We start from the raw sequence: 22,945 nt of genomic DNA, 5'->3' as shown, positions 1-22,945 counted from the left end.
TTTTAGGGAGAAACCCAAATTTAGTACGAAGGACCGCCTTATCTGCATGAAAAATAAGGTAAGGTGAATCGCACTGCAAGGTCTAGATTTCAGAAACTCTGCGAGCAGAAGAAATAGCAATAAGAAACAAAATTTTCCAAGATAACTTAATATCTACAGAATGCAATGGCTCAAATGGAGCCTGCTGCAAAACTCTAAGAACTAAGTTAAGGCTCCAAGTAGGAGCAACAGGTTTAAACACAGGCCTGATTCTGACCAGGGCCTGACAAAAATATTTAACATCTGGCACGTCCACCAGATGTTTATGTAAAAGAATAAATAATGCAGAAATCTGACCTTTCAGAGAACTGACAGACAACCCTTTCTTCAGACCTTCCTGGAGAAAAGACAAAAATTCTAGGAATCCTGACCCTACTCCAAGAGTTGCCCTTAGATTCACACCAATAAAGGTATTTACGCCATACCTTATGGTAAATCTTACGAGTAACAGGCTTGCGATCCTGAATCATGGTAAAATTGACTGACTCGTTCAATCTCCATGCAGTTCGCTTCAGAGGAACGAGATTTGGATGGAGGAAAGAACCCTGAGTTAGAAGGTCCTTCCTAAGAGGTAACCTCCAAGGTGGACGAGAGGATATTGTCAATAGGTCTGCAAACCAGATCCTGCGAGGCCATGAGGGTGCTATTAGGATTACAGACGCTCTCTCCTGTTTGATGCGAGCAATGACTTGTGGAAGAGCGCAAACAGAGGAAACAAACAGGTATGCTAGACCAAAATTCCAAGGAACCGCAAGAGCATCTATTACAGCGGCCTGAGGATCTCTTGACCTTGAACCGTACCTTGGAACTTGGCGTTTTGACAAGATGCAATCAGCTCCAACTCCGGTACCCCCCACTTGAGGGTTAACCTAGAGAACACCTCCGGATGGAGAGCCAACTCCCCGGGATGAAAAGTCTGTCTGCTCAGGAAATCCGCTTTCCAGTTGTCCACTCCTGGAATGTGGATGGCAGATAGAAGACAATTATGAGCTTCTGCCCACTGAAAAATCCAAATCACCTCTTTCATGGCCAAGGAACTCAGAGTTCATCCATGGTGGTTGATGTAAGCCACTGAGGTGATATTGTCCAAATGGAATCTGATAAACCGGGCTAAAGACATCTGAGGCCACGCCATCGGAGCATTGAAGATCGCTCTCAACTCCAAAATATTTATCGGAAGAGAAGACTCCTCAAGTCCATAGGCCCCGAGTCTTTAGCAAGTCCCAGACTGCTCCCCAGCCTAGCAGGCTGGCATCCGTGGTCACAATCACCCAGGAGGGTCTCTGGAAGCATGTTCCCTGAGACAGAAGATCCTGAGAAATCCACCACAAGAGTCTCTTGTCAACTGGTCCAGATCTATCCACTGAGACAGATCCGAATGATCTCCATTCCATTGTCTGAGCATGCATAATTGCAGAGCTCTCAAATGGAATTGAGCAAAGGGAACAATGTCCATGGAAGTGACCATCAGACCAAATACCTCCATGCATTGAGCTACTGATGGCCGAACAGTAGACTGTAGAGAGAGGCAAGAAGAAAGAATTTTGGTTTTTCTGACCTCCGTTAGAAAAATCTTCATAGGTAGGGAATCTATGATGGTCCCTAAGAAAACCGCGCTTGTAGCTGGAACAAGGGAACTCTTCTCCAGATTCACTTTCCATCCATGGGAACGTAGAAAAGATAACATGATCCCCATATGAAAGACCTGACAACGGCCAAGAGAGCCCCCAGAACTTTTGAAAAAAAATTCTGGGAGCTGTGGCAAGGCCAAACGGAAGAGCAACAAACTGAAAGTGCATTTCTAGGGAAAGTGAATCTCAGGAATTTGTGATGAACCCTGTGGATGGGAAAATGAAGATACTCATCCTTCAGGTCTATGGTCATCATGAACTGACCCTCTTGGACCAAAGGAAGAATGGAACGAATGGTTTCCATTTTGAAGGACGGTACCCTGAGAAATTTGTTGACACTTTAGGTCTAAAATGGATCGAAAAGTTCACTCTTTTTTTGGAACCACAAACAGATTTGAATAGAATCCTAGACCCTGTTCCCTTAGAGCAGTGATTTGCAACCTTTTTTTTGCCATGGCACACTTTTTTACATTAAAAAATCCTGTGGCATACCACCATACCAAAATTTTACAAAATCACACATTGTAGCCTAATACAGGATATATATATATATATATATATATATATACACATACACACACACACACACACACACTACTGTGCTGTCATGCCATGCCTCCTACAAACTATACATGACATATTGACATTCATTCACAAACAATCGTAATGATTGTCTGTGAATGAATGTCAATGTTATGGTTGTAAATGATGCCTGATGAGTCTGTCACATACCTCCCAATATTTCAAAATTTGAAAGAGGGACACCCCCGCACTGTTGTCAGTCTGCCGCGGCACACCTGAGGATCTCTCACGGCACACTGGTTGAAAAACACTGCCTTAGAGGAACAGGAACAATCACTCCCAGGGAGAAAAGGTCCTGAACAGACTTTAAGAATGCCTCTATTTTTATCTGTTCTGCAAACAGCCTTGATGGGAGAAATTGAATTCTATTTTGTAACCCTGAGATACTATGTCCAGAGCACAAGGGTTTGGGACATCGCATATCCAAGCTTGTTGAAATCAGGAAAGTCTACCCCACACCTGATCCAGACCGGGGACGGGCCGTTCATGCTGACTTAGTCTCAGATGAAGGCTTCTTTGATGGTTTCCCCTTATTCTAAGATTGATTGGGTCTCCAAGAAGACTTGGACTGCTCTGGCTTGGAGGAGGAAGGGGAAAACTTCTGACCCTTGAAGGTATGAAAGGAACGAAAATTAGAATTTTGACGTCCCTTAGGTCTATTCTTATCTTGGGGAAGAAAGGCCCCCTTTTCCACCCATAATTTCAGAAATTATTTCCACCAGCCCAGGACAAAACAGGGTTTTACCCTTGTAAGGTAGCGAAAGAAGCTTGGACTTGGAGGTAACATCAGCTGACCAAGATATCAGCCACAGAGCCCTGCGGGCTAGTGTAGTGAAGCCAGACATATTGGTTCCCAGTCTAATGACTTGATAGCATCAGAGATAAAGGAATTGGCAAATGTAATCCTATCTTGGATCTCCTCCAACGGAGTCTCCTCTAAAATCAATTCAGACAAGGAATTGCACCAATAAGATGCTGCACTTGCTACTGTGGCAATACAAACAACAGGTTGCCATTGTAGACCCTGATGCACATACATTTTCTTTAAATAAGCCTCCAGCTTTTTGTCCAGGTAGAGAAAGGTATCCCTGGCTTATCCCACTCCTGTGCAATGATCTCCGACACACAGTCTGGAACAGGAAACCCTTCCACAGAGGAAGGAACATCATAGTATTTGTTAAGTTTAATAGATTTCTTAGGGTTGACAGAAACAGAAGAATCGGAGTCGTCCAAATTAGCCAGTACCTCCTTTAACAGTAAACGGAGGTGTTCAAGCTTAAATCTGAAGTTTACCTCTTCAGAGTCAGTCAAAGGAATTATACTTTCCGAATCTGAGATTTCACCCTCAGAAGCTACAGAGGTATCTTCCTCATCAGACTTGGGATGGAGGTCCTTTGCAGCAACAGAGGCGACAGACAAATAACATGAACAGCATTATCCTGGGAGACAATAGGCACAGAGGGCAATAATTTATCTTTGCATACTGTTCTAGCTAAACATGTAGCACAAAATTGCATAGGCGAAGCAATTTGGGCCTCTAGACATAATAAGCATCTATCAAAAGAGACAGATTCCTGTTCCATGTCCATAGCTGCAAAACAAAAAATTCCCCAAAAATAAAGGAATAACTAAAATTTTGAAAACGGCTATCACTTTAACAAAAAGTCCTTATCCCCTCAGAGCGTTATACACGCTAACAATAATCCCAAGAGAAAAAGAAAAACAATCTCAGTACCTCTACACCTCAGGTGCCCTACCGTAACTCTCAGAAGATCCACAATTAGTCAGAGGCACAGAGGCTGCTTACGAGCGACTCCTTCAACAAGCAGACACAGAAGAAGCTTAGAAGTGACGCCACTCCACTCCGAGTCGGATGAGCAGGAAGTTACATGACCGGCAAACAGGAACTGTGCAGCAAACTAAAAGCGTGTGTTCCAAGAAGCTGCCGAGAAAGACTGGAGAATAAAAGTCATTTTGCAGTCACAATAACAGCCTCAATAAATTGTGCCCTACTTGCGCTTCTAATAAAATGCCTAATATAAACCCTTGTCAACACTACAAGAGTGAATATAATTAAAGAGCCACAGAGGAAACGTCCCCAATATTAAGGGAAGATTAACCCCTAGTCTCAACATACAATATGTGCCTGCATGCTGCCCCAGTAAATCATATCTATAAAGGATTTATCATGTCCCAATATTACTGCAGAGTTAACTATTTTTCTGAAGTGCAAGTCTCCAACACCTTTAAGACAAAACACTTACCTGCAATCTAGCTGTCTGGCAGGAAGACAGCTCACCAGGCGTGAAAAAACACATACTTCTTACAGAGACCTGTAGAAAAAGAAAGAACAGAGTAACCAACTATGGCTTTCTATGACTAGGGCAGCAAATATGTTAGGAAAACAAGGGCCACCTCACCACTTCCTAACTGCTTAAAAGCCACCACTACTCTTACTCAAGAGATTGACGTGGACACGGCTAAACCCAAATCCTTGCTTGCAGGGAAAAGTAACCATTGACAGAGGCAAAGAGAATGACTGGGGGTTATGGGTAAGGGAAGTGACACCTAACAGCTTTGCTGTGGTGCTCTTTGCCTCCTCCTGCTGGCCAGGAGTGAATATCCCACTAATAATTGGAACGACGTTGTGGAATCTCTATGTCTTAGGAAAGAAATACATATTGTAATCTTGGGAAATATATATTAACTGAACTCTATTTTAAGTGGGATTAAATGTAAAAAAAATCTTATGAATTAAAGGAGGGTATTTAACTCAAAATAATTATTCACAGTGAAACAAATGCACACATTTTGCCTACTATTTTTTTAGGTTTATAATTTAAATCTGAATATTGTAGTTTTTCCATGCCCTAAGAGATGGAGTGCAGCCCTTTGCAAACAAGAAGCAAACAGAAATAAACGATTGCTTGCACTCGCTGGTCTTTTGCAAAAAACGTGCCTTTAATGTAACGTTTGGGGGACCGTATCCCCTTCCTCAGACGTGTGAGGAAGGCGATACGGTCCCCCAAACGTTACATTAAAGGCACGTTTTTTGCAAAAGACCAGCGAGTGCAAGCCATCGTATATATAGATAGATTATATAGATAGATTATATATATATATATATATATATATATATATATATATATATATATATATATATATATATATATATATATATATATATATAGAGTGTATAAATCAGAAATTACGTACTGCATTGCACAAAATCTATATGCAAAATAAAATGAATATTTTAAAAATAATCTAAAACTGACATTTCAGTATCAGTCTTTGCCGTTCAGGGTCAGACACATTTAAAAATTTCTTACTCATGTTCAGAACAAAAAAACATGAATAGGAACAGCACACGTTTAATCCATTAACATATTTAATCATAAAAGCAGGCTAGTTAAACATCTCACAATTTGTTTTTTTGCAGAGATTATACAGAAATGCTGAATAACTCACATTGAACATATGGAAACACAGATATTCACAGAAGGAAATCCATATTCCTTGCACCATAAATATTCTGAATAAGTTGTCAATGAACAGAGAATAGGAATTGTAAACAAGAAATTTTCAAACTTAGTGAAGAAAAAAGTTTCTATATTAGTAAACTTTTATATACAGTACATAAAAAAATACAAAACATTGAGTTTGCAAAAGCAATACCTGCACATAACTAAATACACCACATGGTGTCACTGTTGCACTGTTTATTCCAGTAGCATTTAAACAATATATACATATAACAAGCGTATTTGGAATACAAATTATAATGAAAAATGTTTCACAGGTATTAAGTTTAACAAATAAAATGGGTAGAAATATTTTTTTTATACCAATCTATAATATAAAAGATATTTGGGATTCTAGAACTGTTCCCTATTAACAATATTTTTTTCTTATTTACATAGTGTTTGTCTTGATTAAAAAAACAAAAAAAGCTGAAAACTGCAAACAGTTAATGAAATGAGGAATCTATGTAATTTAATACTAATGTATGTATCTTTGAAGTTGCAATAAGAGAAATGAAAGACCACATTAATATCTTAGACGTTTCTGTTTAAAATACTTTTCATACAAAAAACAAAAAAATATTATAGTCCTGCAAAACACACCCCTGAATTTGTGGCTGTGTGATATCATTACTTAGGAAAATTAAAGGTTCTCTTACAATATGGTAAGAAATGCAGTTCTGGTCGGAATTTAAAAAAAAAATCTTGGCCAGAGTTGCTGCAGATATGACAACCTAAGTTTTCTAAACTACACACCGATGACAGTTTCCATGTATGAAAAACAGGGTGAATATTATGTAGTTTATATAAAATGACAGCAAGCTACGAATTTTCTGCATCTTTAGATGTTGGGGGTAGGCTATGAACTAATGAGGCTGAGCTATTCTGTATTCATTAATAAAGCAATATTTGCATAGACTAACATCCAAAGGAAATATATTTTACGCTCAAATGTCTATAGCTTTCATGAACCATCATGCGCTATATTATACATGATGGATCATTTGAAATGTATTTACAGTGTTGCTGGTTACCCCAGCTAGGGACTGAAGCATTCTTGGCTCTATAATACAGCTATGAACAGACCTCCTTTTCTAAAAACACACCTACCGGATTCATAGAAGCCACTACACCTCAACACACTTACAGTTTATTCCCAAATAAGTTTCCAGTGTTTGAAGAACTGCAGAGTTACTAAAATCTAGACAACCTGAATACCCAGCTCCAAATTCTATATCACTTGGTACATGGTTTCACAATATTACTATTATAATTTCTACTTAGAAACCGAAAACAAAATCATAAAAATACAATTTTAACCTAGTGACTAAACAACCAAAAGATTTACTGTAAAATTAGTACAAATACATTTTACCTGGACATATATTTGCAAATAAAACATTAAAGAATTCCTGGAGCAGGTGAATTCAGAAAGGCTACACAACTTCCTCTGTGTTAGCACAGCAAAAGGCGGCTATTGAAACACCTCTTAAATAAATCTGCTGCAAATTGTATTTGCAACTGAACCCCACCTATTTATATCACAATATTATGCAACGTTAACTCTTTATACTGCAGATGATATTTAAATATTTTGGAGGTTACCCATCATGGGCACAAACGCTGGCAGAGAACAAGGAACTGTAAATAAAAATGTCTACATTTATGTTTAAACACCTACCTTGGCTGCAAATAGATCAGTAATTCCATAAGTTGCTTCTCTTTACGGCAACGATTGATTAAAGAAATTTGTTAACATCCTACAATGTATTAGCGCCAACACTAGCACAAAATATTGACCAGCAATAATAAGTTCAATTTCAAAATCAGAGCACAGCCCTGACCGTAAACCAATTGGCAGAAAAAAAAAAAACACTGACAGCTGTAGATAAATTGCAAAACCTGCACAGAGGTTTTTCGTCCCCCCCTGGTCACAGAAAGGTTAAAAAGGAAGATATATCTGCTGTAGTCTTTACAGTAAGGTGAAGAGCAGGGGTCCTTTTGGTCTTGTAATCTTCTCTTCGGAATAATCACTTTCGCCCTTTTAAAACTTCGTTGCCCTCAGGCAATCGGTAGAAACTCAAATCAGGTTACAGTCACTTATAATAGAAAGTCTCTGAAGTCCAGGTGCTTAGAATCTATACCCGGCCTTCACAGAGTCAATATCAGACATTAGAGTCCGTGCCAGGTAAATGCCAAAGATCTACAAAAGAAATTCTGCATTACTATACAGCAACAATTCTCATATTCATCATTTCTGGTAAAGTCTTCTGAACCTACAAAAACAATCAAAAGTTATTACATTTCTTAAATGGATACTGTAGCTAAAAGTCTTTGTTATTCACATAAAAATAGCATCTAAATGTTTTTTTCATCACAAAAATTTAAAAGTACAAAGATTTTACATTTAAAGGGACAGTCTACACCTTAGTCATCTTAAAGTCTTACCTTGGATTAAGCTGCAAAAACTCTCCTGCACCTTTTCTAGATCATGCAGCAGGAACAGTAAAACAGTTATTTTGAAATGGATATAGTTTCTGGCCAGTTTGAAATGGCTGCCAAGCTCCACCCACCAATGACATCAGGATCTGGGCTGCATCTAGGCACTCTGCTGAATAGCATTGAAAGTCTGTTGAATCCAACTAGTGAGCTTTTATTGATTGGAAGGAATATGCAGCCCAGATCGTGATGTCATCAGTGGGTGGAGCTTGGCAGCCATTTCAAACTGGCCAGAAACTATATTCATTTCAAAATAACTGTTTTACCGTTCCTGCTGCATCATATAGAAAAGGTGCAGGAAACTTTTTGCAACTTAATCTAAGGTAAGACTTTAATACACAACTGGGTTCAATTTAAATAGATTTAGCTTTTTCAATTAAAAAAGAAAATTTATGCTTACCTGATAAATGTGTTTCTTTTTAGACACGATGAGTCCACGGATTTCATCCTTACTTGTGGGATTTCACCTCCTGGTCAGCAGTAGGAGGCAAAGAGCACCACAACAGAGCTGCTATATATAGCTCCTCCCTTCCCTTCCACTCCAGTCATTCGACCGAAGTTAGGAAGAGAAAGGAAAAGCCAAGGTGCAGAGGTGTCTGAAGTTTACAAAAATTAAATAACCTGTCTCAAAGAACAGGGCGGGCCGTGGACTCATCGTGTCTAAAAAGAAACAAATTTATCAGGTAAGCATAAATTTTCTTTTCTTTTTAAAGACACAATGAGTCCACGGATTTCAGCCTTACTTGTGGGATGCAATACCAAAGCTAGAGTACACGGATGATAAGGGAGGGACAAGACAGGGAATCTAAACAGAAGGCACCACTGCTTGAAGAACCTTTCTCCAAAAACAGCTTCAGCCGAGGCAAAAGTATCACATTTGTAAAATTTTGAAAAAGTATGAAGAGAAGACCAAGTTGCAGCCTTGCAAATCTGTTCTACAGAAGCTTAATTTTTGAATGCCCATGAAAAAGCAACAGCCCTAGTGGAATGAGTCGTAACTCTGTCAGGAGGCTGCTGTCCAGTAGTTTCATATGCAAAACGGATGATACTCTTCAGCCAAAAAGAAAGAGGTAGCCGTAGCTTTCTGACCCTTACGCTCTCCAGAGAAAACGACAAACAAAGAAGATGACTGACGAAAGTCTTTAGTCGCTTGTAAATAAAATTTCAGAGCACGGACCACGTCCAAATTGTGCAACAGACGTTCCTTTTGAGGAGGAGGATTAGGACACAAGGAAGGAACAACAATCTCCTGATTAATGTTCCTGTCTGAAACAACCTTAGGAAGGAACCCTAGTTTAGTACGTAAAACTACCTTATCCGAATGAAAAATAAGGTAAGGCGAATTGTATTGCAATGCCGAAAGCTCAGACACTCTTCGAGCGGAAGAAATAGCAACAAGTTAATAAAACTTTCCAAGATAACAACTTAATATCTAAGGAATGCATAGGCTCAAACGGAGCCCCTTGAAGAACTTTAAGAACTAAATTCAGACTCCATGGAGGAGCAATTGGCTTAAACACAGGCCTGATTCTAACCAAAGCCTGACAAAAGGAATGAACATCTGGGACATCCACCAGACGTTTGTGTAACAAAATAGATAAGGCTGAGATCTGACCCTTTAGGGAACCTGTCGATAAACCCTTCTCCAACCTTTCTTGGAGAAAGGACAAAATTCTGGGAATCCTAACTCTACTCCATGAGTAGCCCTTGGATTCACACCAATAAAGATATTTACGCCATATCTTATGGTAAATCTTTCTAGTCACAGGTTTACGAGCCTGGATCATGATCTCTATGACAGAATAAGAAAACCCTCGCTTGGATAGGATTAAGCGTTCAATCTCCAAGCAGTCAGCTTCAGAGCAACTAAATTTGGGTGAAGAAAGGGCCCTTGAATGAGAAGGTCCTTCCTCAACGGAAGTCTCCAAGGTGGCAGGGATGACATGTCCACCAGATCTGCATACCAAATTCTGCGAGGCTACGCAGGAGCAATGAGGATCATTGATGCCCTCTCCTGTTAGATTCCAGCAATGATTCGAGGATGAAGCGCAAACGGAGGAAATAGGTATGCAAGTTGAAGGACCAAGGAACCGTCAGAGCATCTATCAGTTCTGCCTGGGGATCCCTGTACCTCGACCCGTATCTCGGAAGCTTGGCATTCTGACGAGATGCCATGAGATCCAACTCCGGCCAACCCCATTTGAGAATCAGGTTTGAGAACACTTCTGGATGGAGTTCCCACTCTCCCGGGTGAAAAGTCTGCCTGCTCAGAAAATACGCCTCCCAGTTGTCCACCCCTGGGATATGGATCGCTGACAGATGACAAGAATGGGCCTCCACCCACCAGATTATCTTGGCTACCTTGGTCATCGCTAAGGAACTCCTCGTTCCTCCTTGATGATTGATGTAGGCCACTGTCGTTATGTTGTCAGTCTGGAATCTGATGAACTGGGCCGAAGCCAACTGAGGCCAGGCCAGAAGAGCATTGAAGATCGCTCTCAGTTCCAGGATGTTTATAGGAAGAACAGACTCCGCCGGAGTCCACACTCCCTGAGCTTTCAGATGACCCCAGACAGCCCCCCACCCTAGAAGGCTGGCATCTGTTGTCACAATCACCCAGGATGGTCTGCGAAAGCATGTTCCCTGGGATAGATGATCCAGAGACAACCACCATTGAAGTGAATCCCTTGTCTCCTGCCCCTGGGTTATTCGAGGAGACAAGTCTGCATAATCTCCATTCCACAGCCTGAGCATGTTTAACTGCAGAGGTCTGAGGTGAAACCGAGCAAACAGGATGATGTCCATTGCCGCCGCCATCAGTCCGATTAATTCCATGCACTGGGCCACTGACAGCCGAGGATTGGACTGAAGGGTTCGACAGGTATCTAGAATCTTTGATTTCCTGACCTCTGTCAGAAAAAATCCTCATGGATATAGAATTGATTACAGTTCCCAAGAAAGTCATCCTTGCTTTCGGAATTAAAGAACTCTTTTCCAGATTTACTTTCCACCCGTGAGTCCTCAGGAAGGACAGTACAAGGTCGGTATGGGACCCTGCTTGTTGACAAGATGGCGCCTGAATCAGAATATCGTCCAGATAAGGCACCACCGCAATGCCCCATGGTCTTAGAACCGCCAGCAAAGACCCCAAAACCTTTGTGAAAATTCTGGGTGCCGTGACCAGCCCGAAAGGAAGAGCCACAAACTGAAAGTGCTGGTCCAGAAAAGCAAACCTTAGAAACTTGTGATGATCTCTGTGGATAGGAACATGAAGGTATGCATCCTTCAAATCCACCGTCATAAATTGACCCTCCTGGATCAATGGAAGAATGGTCCGAATAGTTTCCATCTTGAACGATGGAACTCTGAGAAGCTTGCTTAGACTCTTGAGATCTAATATAGGTCTGAAGGTTCCCTCTTTTTTGGGAACTACAAACAGATTTGAATAAAACCCCTGCCCTTGTTCCTGTGCTGGAACGGGAACAATTACTCCCAGAAAGGAGAGGTCTTTTACACAATGTAAGAATGCCTCTTTTTATCTGGTTTGCAGATAATCTTGAAAGAAGAAATCTTCCTCTGGGAGGAAAATTCTTGAACTCCAGTTTGTATCCCTGGGACACTATCTCTATAGCCCAGGGATCCTGAACATCTCGCACCCAAGCCTGAACAAAGAAAGAAAGTCTGTCCCACCACCAGATCCGGTCCCGGATCGGAGTCAGCAGCAGGCTTCTTGGACTGTTTACCCTTGTTCTAAGGCTGTTTGGGTCTCCAAGTAGACTTAGATTGCGAATAGTTTCCTTCTTGTTTAGAGGAGGAGGAGAAAGAATTTCCCTTGAAATTACGAAAGGAACGAAAATTACTTTGTCGTCCATTTTGTTTATTTCTCTTATCCTGAGGAAGGAGATGACCCTTACCTCCCGTGATGTCAGAAATAATCTCCTTCAGGCCAGGTCCAAACAAGGTCTTTCCTTTGTAAGGAATAGCTAGAAGCTTAGACTTGGATGACACGTCTGCAGACCAAGGTTTTAACCATAAAGCTCTGCGGGCTAGAATAGAAAACCCTGAACTTTTAGCTGCTAATTTAGTAATTTGCAGAGAATCATCTGTAATAAAGGCATTAGCCATCTTCAGAACTTTAATCCTGGTGAACATAAATCTTTTTAAGTAGACCCTCCAACTTCTTGTCCATGGGATCTTTAAAAGCACAACTATCCTCAATGGGAATAGTAGTTCGCTTGGCTTGAGTGGAAATAGCTCCTTCCACCTTAGGCACCGTCTGCTAAGTTTCCCTGACAGCATCCGCTATAGGAAACATTTTCTTGAAAATAGGAGATGGTGAAAAGGGAATACCTGGTCTCTCCCATTCCTTGGAAATAATCTCCGAAGTCTGATTCGGTACTGGAAAAATGTCTGAGTAAGAGGGAACTTCAAAATATCTGTCCAACTTGCTCGACTTCGCAGGAGCGACCACTACTGTAGAATCACAGTCATCTAAATTAACTAAAACCTCCCTGAGCAACAGACAGAGGTGTTGTAGTTTGAACCTGAAAAAAACAACCTCTGAATCAGCTAAAGGTATTGAACCTTCAGAGTCTGAAACTTCGCCTTCTGATAGAACCTCTATACCCACCAACTCAGCTCCCTGGGAGGCCACCATAGTATCAGAAACCTCATTTACTACGTGGTTGTCCTTCCTCTTACGCTTGCCTTGTAGCATAGGAAAAGCAGACAACGCATCAGAAATTGTGGAAGACATAACTGTAGCTATGTCTTTTAAAGTAATTCCAGCAATCACTGGAGTAGAAGTACAGGGCACTGCTTGTGCAGGCGTTAAATCTTGGGACGCTTGGGGAGAAAGCTGCGGCATACTCTGAATCTCAGCATTAGACTCCTGAGAAGCATCCGCCTTAGAAATATTTTGCTCATGAAAAATCTTTTCTTTATAATGTAAAGCCCTCTCAATACATGAGGGACAGAAAGGAATTGGTGGTTCCACATTGGCATCCAAACACATGGAGCAAGTAACATCTTGCACAGCTCCTATGTCCATCCCAAATCACAATAAGAGACAATGACAAATAAAAAACTTTTTTTTTTTAAATAGATGATACTGTCACTTTAAGAAGTTACAAAAACATAATTTATGCTTACCTGATAAATTCCTTTCTCCTGTAGTGTGATCAGTCCACGGGTCATCATTACTTCTGGGATATTAACTCCTCCCCAACAGGAAGTGCAAGAGGATCACCCAGCAGAGTTGCTATATAGCTCCTCCCCTCTACGTCACACCCAGTCATTCGACCAAGAACCAACGAGAAAGGAGAAGCTAAGGGTGCAGTGGTGACTGGAGTATAATTTAAAAATTTTGACCTGCCATAAAAAACAGGGCGGGCCGTGGACTGATCACACTACAGGAGAAAGGAATTTATCAGGTAAGCATAAATTATGTTTTCTCCTGTTAAGTGTGATCAGTCCACGGGTCATCATTCCTTCTGGGATACCAATACCAAAGCAAAACTACACGGATGACGGGAGGGACAGGCAGGCTCTTTATACAGAAGGAACCACTGCCTGAAGAACCTTTCTCCCAAAAATAGCCTCCGAAGAAGCAAAAGTGTCAAATTTGTAAAATTTGGAAAAAGTATGAAGCGAAGACCAAGTTGCAGCCTTGCAAATCTGTTCAACAGAGGCCTCATTCTTAAAGGCCCAAGTGGAAGCCACAGCTCTAGTGGAATGAGCTGTAATTCTTTCAGGAGGCTGCTGTCCAGCAGTCTCATAAGCTAAACGTATTATGCTACGAAGCCAAAAAGAGAGAGAGGTAGCAGAAGCTTTTTGACCTCTCCTCTGACCAGAGTAAACGACAAACAGGGAAGACGTTTGTCGAAAATCTTTAGTTGCCTGTAAATAAAATTTTAGGGCACGAACTACATCCAGATTGTGCAGAAGTCGTTCCTTCTTTGAAGAAGGATTTGGACACAAGGATGGAACAACAATCTCTTGATTGATATTCCTGTTAGTGACTACCTTAGGTAAGAACCCAGGTTTAGTACGCAGAACTACCTTATCCGAGTGAAAAATCAAATAAGGAGAATCACAATGTAAGGCTGATAACTCAGAGACTCTTCGAGCCGAGGAAATAGCCATTAAAAATAGAACTTTCCAAGATAACAACTTTATATCAATGGAATGAAGGGGTTCAAACGGAACGCCCTGTAAAACGTTAAGAACAAGGTTTAAACTCCATGGCGGAGCAACAGATTTAAACACAGGCTTAATCCTGGCCAAAGCCTGACAAAAAGCCTGAACGTCTGGAACTTCTGACAGACGTTTGTGCAACAGAATGGACAGAGCTGAGATCTGTCCCTTTAAGGAACTAGCGGATAAACCCTTTTCTAAACCTTCTTGTAGAAAAGACAATATCCTAGGAATCCTAACCTTACTCCAAGAGTAACCTTTGGATTCGCACCAATATAGGTATTTACGCCATATTTTATGGTAAATCTTTCTGGTAACAGGCTTCCTAGCCTGTATTAAAGGTATCAATTACTGACTCAGAAAATCCACGTTTTGATAAAATCAAGCGTTCAATTTCCAGGCAGTCAGCTTCAGAGAAATTAGATTTTGATGTTTGAAGGGACCCTGAATCAGAAGGTCCTGTCTCAGAGGCAGAGACCAAGGTGGACAGGATGACATGTCCACTAGATCTGCATACCAGGTCCTGCGTGGCCACGCAGGCGCTATTAGAATCATGGATGCTCTCTCCTGTTTGATCCTGGCAATCAATCGAGGAAGCATCGGGACGGGTGGAAACACATAAGCTCTCCCGAAGGTCCAAGGTGCTGTCAAAGCATCTACCAGAGCCGCTCCCGGATCCCTGGATCTGGACCCGTAACGAGGAAGCTTGGCGTTCTGTCGAGACGCCATGAGATCTATTTCTGGTTTGCCCCAACGACGAAGTATTTGGGCAAAGACCTCCGGATGAAGTTCCCACTCCCCCGGATGAAAAGTCTGACGACTTAAGAAATCCGCCTCCCAGTTCTCCACTCCCGGAATGTGGATTGCTGATAGGTGGCAAGAGTGAGACTCTGCCCAGCGAATTATCTTTGATACTTCCATCATCGCTAGGGAGCTTCTTGTCCCTCCTTGATGGTTGATGTAAGCTACAGTCGTGATGTTGTCCGACTGAAATCTGATGAACCCCCGAGTTGTTAACTGGGGCCAAGCCAGAAGGGCATTGAGAACTGCTCTCAATTCCAGAATGTTTATTGGCAGGAGACTCTCCTCCTGAGACCATGATCCCTGAGCCTTCAGGGAATTCCAGACAGCGCCCCAACCTAGCAGGCTGGCGTCTGTTGTTACAATCGTCCATTCTGGCCTGCTGAATGGCATCCCCCTGGACAGATGTGGCCGAGAAAGCCACCACAGAAGAGAATTTCTGGTCTCTTGATCCAGATTCAGAGTAGGGGACAAATCTGAGTAATCCCCATTCCACTGACTTAGCATGCACAATTGCAGCGGTCTGAGGTGTAAGCGTGCAAAGGGTACTATGTCCATTGCCGCTACCATTAAGCCGATCACCTCCATGCATTGAGCCACTGACGGGTGTTGAATGGAATGAAGGACACGGCAAGCGTTTTGAAGTTTTGTTAACCTGTCTTCTGTCAGGTAGATCTTCATTTCTACAGAATCTATAAGAGTCCCCAAGAAGGGAACTCTTGTGAGTGGAAAGAGAGAACTCTTCTTTTCGTTTACCTTCCACCCATGCGATCTTAGAAATGCCAGTACTAACTCTGTATGAGACTTGGCAGTTTGAAAGCTTGAAGCTTGTATCAGAATGTCGTCTAGGTATGGAGCTACCGAGATTCCTCGCGGTCTTAGCACCGCCAGAAGAGCCCCCAGAACCTTTGTGAAGATTCTTGGAGCCGTAGCCAACCCGAATGGAAGAGCTACAAACTGGTAATGCCTGTCTAGGAAGGCAAACCTTAGATACTGGTAATGATCTCTGTGAATCGGAATGTGAAGGTAAGCATCCTTTAAATCCACTGTGGTCATGTACTGACCCTTTTGGATCATGGGTAGAATTGTCCGAATAGTTTCCATTTTGAACGATGGAACTCTTAGGAATTTGTTTAGGATCTTTAAATCCAAGATTGGTCTGAAGGTTCCTTCTTTCTTGGGAACCACAAACAGATTTGAGTAAAATCCCTGTCCATGTTCCGACCTCGGAACCGGATGGATCACTCCCATTAGTAACAGATCTTGTACGCAGCGTAGAAACGCCTCCTTCTTTATTTGGTTTGTTGACAACCTTGACAGATGGAATCTCCCTTTTGGGGGAGAGGTTTTGAAATCCAGAAGATATCCCTGAGATATGATCTCTAGTGCCCAGGGATCCTGGACATCTCTTGCCCAAGCCTGGGCGAACAGAGAAAGTCTGCCCCCCACTAGATCCGTTCCCGGATCGGGGGCCCTCAATTCATGCCGTCTTAGGGGCAGCAGCAGGTTTTCTGGCCTGCTTGCCCTTGTTCCAGGACTGGTTAGGTCTCCAGCCTTGTCTGTAACGAGCAACAGCTCCTTCCTGTTTTGGAGCAGAGGAAGTTGATGCTGCTCCTGCTTTGAAATTACGAAAGGAACGAAAATTAGACTGTCTAGCCCTAGGCTTGGCTCTGTCCTGAGGCAGGGCATGGCCTTTACCTCCCGTAATGTCAGCGATAATTTCTTTCAAACCGGGCCCGAATAAGGTCTGCCCTTTGAAAGGTATGTTAAGTAACTTAGATTTAGAAGTAACGTCAGCTGACCATGATTTTAGCCACAGAGCTCTGCGTGCCTGAATGGCGAAACCGGAATTCTTAGCCGTAAGTTTAGTTAAATGTACTACGGCATCTGAAACAAATGAATTAGCTAGCTTAATGGTTTTAAGCCTGTTTGAAATTTCTTCGATAGTAATTGAGTCAAGAGTCTCTTCCAGGGACTCGGACCAAAAAGCGGCCGCGGCCGTGACAGACGCAATACATGCAAGGGGTTGTAGTATAAAACCTTGTTGAACAAACATTTTCTTAAGGTAACCCTCTAATTTTTTATCCATTGGATCTGAAAAGGCACAGCTATCCTCCACCGGGATAGTGGTACGCTTAGCCAGAGTAGAAACCGCTCCCTCCACCTTAGGGATCGTCTGCCATAAGTCCCGCGTGGTGGCGTCTATTGGGAACATTTTTCTAAATACAGGAGGGGGGGGAAAAGGGTACACCGGGCCTATCCCACTCCTTAGTAATTATCTCTGTAAGCCTCTTAGGTATAGGGAATACGTCAGTACTCGCCGGTACCGCATAGTATCTATCCAGCCTACATAACTTCTCTGGAATTGCAACGGTGTTACAATCATTCAGAGCCGCTAATACCTCCCCTAGTAGAACGCGGAGGTTCTCAAGCTTAAACTTAAAAATTAGAAATGTCTGAATCCACTCTATTGGGATCAGAACCGTCACCTGCAGATTGAAGCTCTCCGTCCTCATGTTCCGCATACTGTGACCCAGTATCTGACATGGCCCTAGTATTATCAGCGCACTCTGTTCTCACCCCAGAGTGGTCACGCTTCCCTCTAAGTTCTGGTAATTTAGACAAAACTTCAGTCATAACATTAGCCATGTCCTGCAATGTGATTTGTAATGGCCGCCCTGAAGTACTCGGCGTTACCAAATCACGCACCTCCCGAGCGGGAGATTCAGGTACTGACACGTGAGGCAAGTTAGTCGGCATAACTTTCCCCTCGTTGTTTGGTGAATGATGTTCAATTTGTACAGATTGACTTTTATTTAAAGTAGCATCAATGCAATTAGTACATAAATTTCTATTGGGCTCCACTTTGGCTTTAGCACATATAGCACAGAGATATTCCTCTGAATCAGACATGTTAAACACACTAGCAATAAAACCAGCAGCTTGGAAATACTTTTCAATTTAAATTTCAATAGTATGAAAAAAACGTACTGTGCCTTTAAGAAGCACAGAAGTTATGACAGTTGAGAAACAATAAAATCAAATTTTAACCGGAAAAAATATATATTTAGCAAAGGATCGTCCCCATTAGCAATGGATAACTAACCCTTAAATGACAGAAAAAAAGTACAGAATATAACGTTTTTTATCACAGTCAAGCACTATCTCACAGGTCTGCTGTGAGTGATTACCTCCCTCAAAATAACTTTTGACGACCCTTAAGCTCTGTAGAGACGAACCGGATCATGCAGGGAAGAAAAACAGACTTGTGACTGAATTCCTGATGCGTAGCAAAAGCGCCAAACTAAGCCCCTCCCCCTCACACACAACAGTGAGGGAGATCAGTAAACTGTCAAAATTGAATAAAATGCCCGCCAAGTGGATAATTAGTGCCCAACACAATTTTTCACCCAGTACCTCAGAAAATTAAACGATTTAACATGCCAGCAAAACGTTTAACCTGATAATAAATCTCACAGAAACCTACTGCTAGCCGTTCTCACTGCAATATAGGCTAAGGTTTATTCATACAGTATCATACCAGTGAAGTGCCATTCCCCAGAATACTGAAGTGAAAATATACATACATGACAGCCTGATACCAGTTGCTACTACTGCATTTAAGGCTGAACTTACTTTATATAGGTATTTGCAGTATTTTCTAACCAATTCCATTCTCAGAAAATAATAAGCTGCTACATACCTCTTTGCAGGTGCCCCTGCCCGCTGTCCCCTGATCTGAAGTATACCTCACCCCTCAGATGGCCGAGAACAGCAACATGATCTTAACTACTCCGGCTAAAATCATATAAAAACTCAGGTAGATTCTTCTTCAAATTCTCCCTGAGAAGGAACAACACACTCCGGTGCTGTTTTAAAATAACAAACTTTTGATTGAAGTTATAAAAACTAAGTATAATCACCACAGTCCTCTCACACATCCTATCTATTAGTTGGGTGCAAGAGAATGACTGGGTGTGACGTAGAGGGGAGGAGCTATATAGCAACTCTGCTGGGTGATCCTCTTGCACTTCCTGTTGGGGAGGAGTTAATATCCCAGAAGTAATGATGACCCGTGGACTGATCACACTTAACAGGAGAAATAAACTTTTAATCTCCTAAAAGAAAAATATGTGCATAGGAAAAGATAATCAAATTATCCCATAAAATTTGATGCCAGAAAACTTACAAAAGGAAAACGATACTGTGCCTTTAAATAATAAAAACGCAACTCTTTTACTGCGTTAAAGAACGTATCCCAGCAGTTACACCAATCTACATTCAGACACCTCCACAACTCTGCTGAGGTGCCTACCTGCCAAACGAACCCCTTACCTGGTCTCACTGACTCGATTCCTAAAACGATCCGGAAGCTCAGGGGAACAATAGCGCTACAACCGCCTGCATAATTAGTAAGATAACCATGCGGTTGTAGAGCTACAGAGTGCCCAGAGGCATTACTTTTTTTCACTTTCTGCAATGAGTTTTTTTTTAGTGAAAATTTTTCTGCAGGTCATTTTTAAATCAAAATTAATTTTAAATTAGGCAGTTACACTAAAGCACCAGTTCAATTGCAACGTGTTAGTTAAATGGAGAATAAAGCAATATGTAAAGTTTTATAATGCAGTGCAGTAGTTGAAAATTGCATAGCAAATTAGCTGCAGACATAGTCTAACATAGAAGTAGTAATAAAAAAACATAATTTATGCTTACCTGATAAATTCCTTTCTTCTGTTGTGTGATCAGTCCACGGGTCATCATTACTTCTGGGATATAACTCCTCCCCAACAGGAAATGCAAGAGGATTCACCCAGCAGAGCTGCATATAGCTCCTCCCCTCTACGTCACTCCCAGTCATTCGACCAAGAATCAACGAGAAAGGAGAAACCAAGGGTGAAGTGGTGACTGGAGTATAATTTAAAAGATATTTACCTGCCTTAAAACAGGGCGGGCCGTGGACTGATCACACAACAGAAGAAAGGAATTTATCAGGTAAGCATAAATTATGTTTTCTTCTGTTATGTGTGATCAGTCCACGGGTCATCATTACTTCTGGGATACCAATACCAAAGCAAAAGTACACGGATGACGGGAGGGATAGGCAGGCTCATTATACAGAAGGAACCACTGCCTGAAGAAACTTTCTCCCAAAAATAGCCTCCGAAGAAGCAAAAGTGTCAAATTTGTAAAATTTGGAAAAAGTATGAAGCGAAGACCAAGTTGCAGCCTTGCAAATCTGTTCAACAGAGGCCTCATTCTTAAAGGCCCAAGTGGAAGCCACAGCTCTAGTAGAATGGGCTGTAATTCTTTCAGGAGGCTGCTGTCCAGCAGTCTCATAGGCTAAACGAATTATGCTACGAAGCCAGAAGGAGAGAGAGGTAGCCGAAGCCTTATGACCTCTCCTCTGACCAGAGTACACGACAAACAGGGAAGACGTTTGTCGAAAATCCTTAGTTGCCTGCAAGTAGAACTTGAGGGCACGAACTACATCCAGATTGTGTAGAAGACGTTCCTTCTTTGAAGAAGGATTTGGGCATAAAGAAGGAACAACAATCTCTTGATTGATGTTCCTGTTAGTGACTACCTTAGGTAAGAACCCAGGTTTAGTACGCAGAACTACCTTATCTGAATGAAAAATCAAATAAGGAGAATCACAATGTAAAGCTGATAACTCAGAGACTCTCCGAGCCGAAGAAATAGCCATTAAAAATAACACTTTCCAAGATAACAACTTTATATCAATGGAATGAAGGGGTTCAAACGGAACTCCTTGTAGAACGTTAAGAACAAGGTTTAAACTCCATGGCGGAGCAACAGTTTTAAACACAGGCTTGATTCTAGCTAAAGCCTGACAAAAAGCCTGGACGTCTGGATTTTCTGACAGACGCCTGTGCACCAAGATGGACAGAGCTGAGATCTGTCCCTTTAATGAACTAGCCGATAAACCCTTTTCTAAACCTTCTTGTAGAAAGGACAATATCCTAGGAATCCTAACCTTACTCCAGGAGTAACCTTTGGATTCGCACCAGTATAGGTATTTACGCCATATCTTATGGTAAATTCTTCTGGTAACAGGCTTCCTAGCCTGTATCAGGGTATCAATAACCGACTCCGAAAAACCACGTTTTGATAAAATCAAGCGTTCAATTTCCAAGCAGTCAGCTTCAGAGAAGTTAGATTTTGATGTTTGAATGGACCCTGTATCAGAAGGTCCTGTCTTAGAGGTAGAGACCAAGGCGGACAGGATGACATGTCCACTAGATCTGCATACCAAGTCCTGCGTGGCCATGCAGGCGCTATTAGAATCACTGATGCTCTCTCCTGTTTGATTTTGGCAATCAATCGAGGAAGCAGTGGGAAGGGTGGAAACACATAAGCCATCCCGAAGTTCCAAGGTGCTGTCAAAGCATCTATCAGAACCGCTCCCGGATCCCTGGATCTGGACCCGTAGCGAGGAAGTTTGGCGTTCTGGCGAGACGCCATGAGATCTATCTCTGGTTTGCCCCAACGTCGAAGTATTTGGGCAAAGACCTCCGGATGAAGTTCCCACTCCCCCGGATGAAAAGTCTGGCGACTCAAGAAATCCGCCTCCCAGTTCTCCACTCCCGGGATGTGGATTGCTGACAGGTGGCAAGAGTGAGACTCTGCCCAGCGAATTATCTTTGATACTTCCATCATTGCTAGGGAGCTTCTTGTCCCTCCTTGATGGTTGATGTAAGCTACAGTCGTGATGTTGTCCGACTGAAACCTGATGAACCCCCGAGTTTTTAACTGGGGCCAAGCCAGAAGGGCATTGAGAACTGCTCTCAATTCCAGAATGTTTATTGGCAGGAGACTTTCCTCCTGATTCCATTGTCCCTGAGCCTTCAGAGAATTCCAGACAGCGCCCCAGCCTAGTAGGCTGGCGTCTGTTGTTACAATTGTCCAGTCCGGCCTGCTGAATGGCATCCCCCTGGACAGATGTGGCCGAGAAAGCCACCATAGAAGAGAGTTTCTGGTCTCTTGATCCAGATTCAGAGTAGGGGACAAGTCTGAGTAATCCCCATTCCACTGACTCAGCATGCACAATTGCAGCGGTCTGAGATGTAGACGTGCAAAGGGTACTATGTCCATTGCTGCTACCATTAAGCCGATCACCTCCATGCATTGAGCTACTGACGGGAGTTGAATGGAATGAAGGACACGGCATGCATTTAGAAGCTTTGTTAATCTGTCTTCTGTCAGATAAATCTTCATTTCTACAGAATCTATAAGAGTCCCCAAGAATGGAACTCTTGTGAGAGGAAAGAGAGAACTCTTCTTTTCGTTCACTTTCCATCCATGCGACCTTAGAAATGCCAGAACTAACTCTGTATGAGACTTGGCAGTTTGAAAGCTTGAAGCTTGTATCAGAATGTCGTCTAGGTACGGAGCTACCGAAATTCCTCGCGGTCTTAGTACCGCCAGAAGGGCACCCAGAACCTTTGTGAAGATTCTTGGAGCCGTAGCCAATCCGAATGGAAGAGCTACAAACTGGTAATGCCTGTCTAAGAAGGCAAACCTTAGATACCGGTAATGATCTTTGTGAATCGGTATGTGAAGGTAAGCATCCTTTAAATCCACTGTGGTCATGTACTGACCCTTTTGGATCATGGGTAAGATTGTCCGAATAGTTTCCATTTTGAACGATGGAAC

At 42.2% G+C, this 22,945-nt stretch overlaps 1 protein-coding gene across 1 annotated transcript in view; it reads right to left on the bottom strand.

Moving 5' to 3' along the window:
* Positions 1-5,625: 5,625 nt before the first annotated feature.
* Positions 5,626-22,945, bottom strand: part of TSPAN14 (tetraspanin 14) — a gene marked incomplete in the record, with an annotated part of 77,737 nt that continues 60,417 nt past the window's right edge. Inside the window, 1 exon segment of the mRNA XM_053692066.1 lies at positions 5,626-7,979. Coding sequence (XP_053548041.1) covers positions 7,908-7,979 — 72 coding nt within the window.

The sequence above is a fragment of the Bombina bombina genome, chromosome 9 (assembly GCF_027579735.1).
Source record: "Bombina bombina isolate aBomBom1 chromosome 9, aBomBom1.pri, whole genome shotgun sequence".
Classification (NCBI taxonomy): domain Eukaryota; kingdom Metazoa; phylum Chordata; class Amphibia; order Anura; family Bombinatoridae; genus Bombina; species Bombina bombina.
The sequence above is the reverse complement of the archived record's forward strand: the minus strand, read 5'-3'. Positions and strand labels throughout refer to the sequence as shown.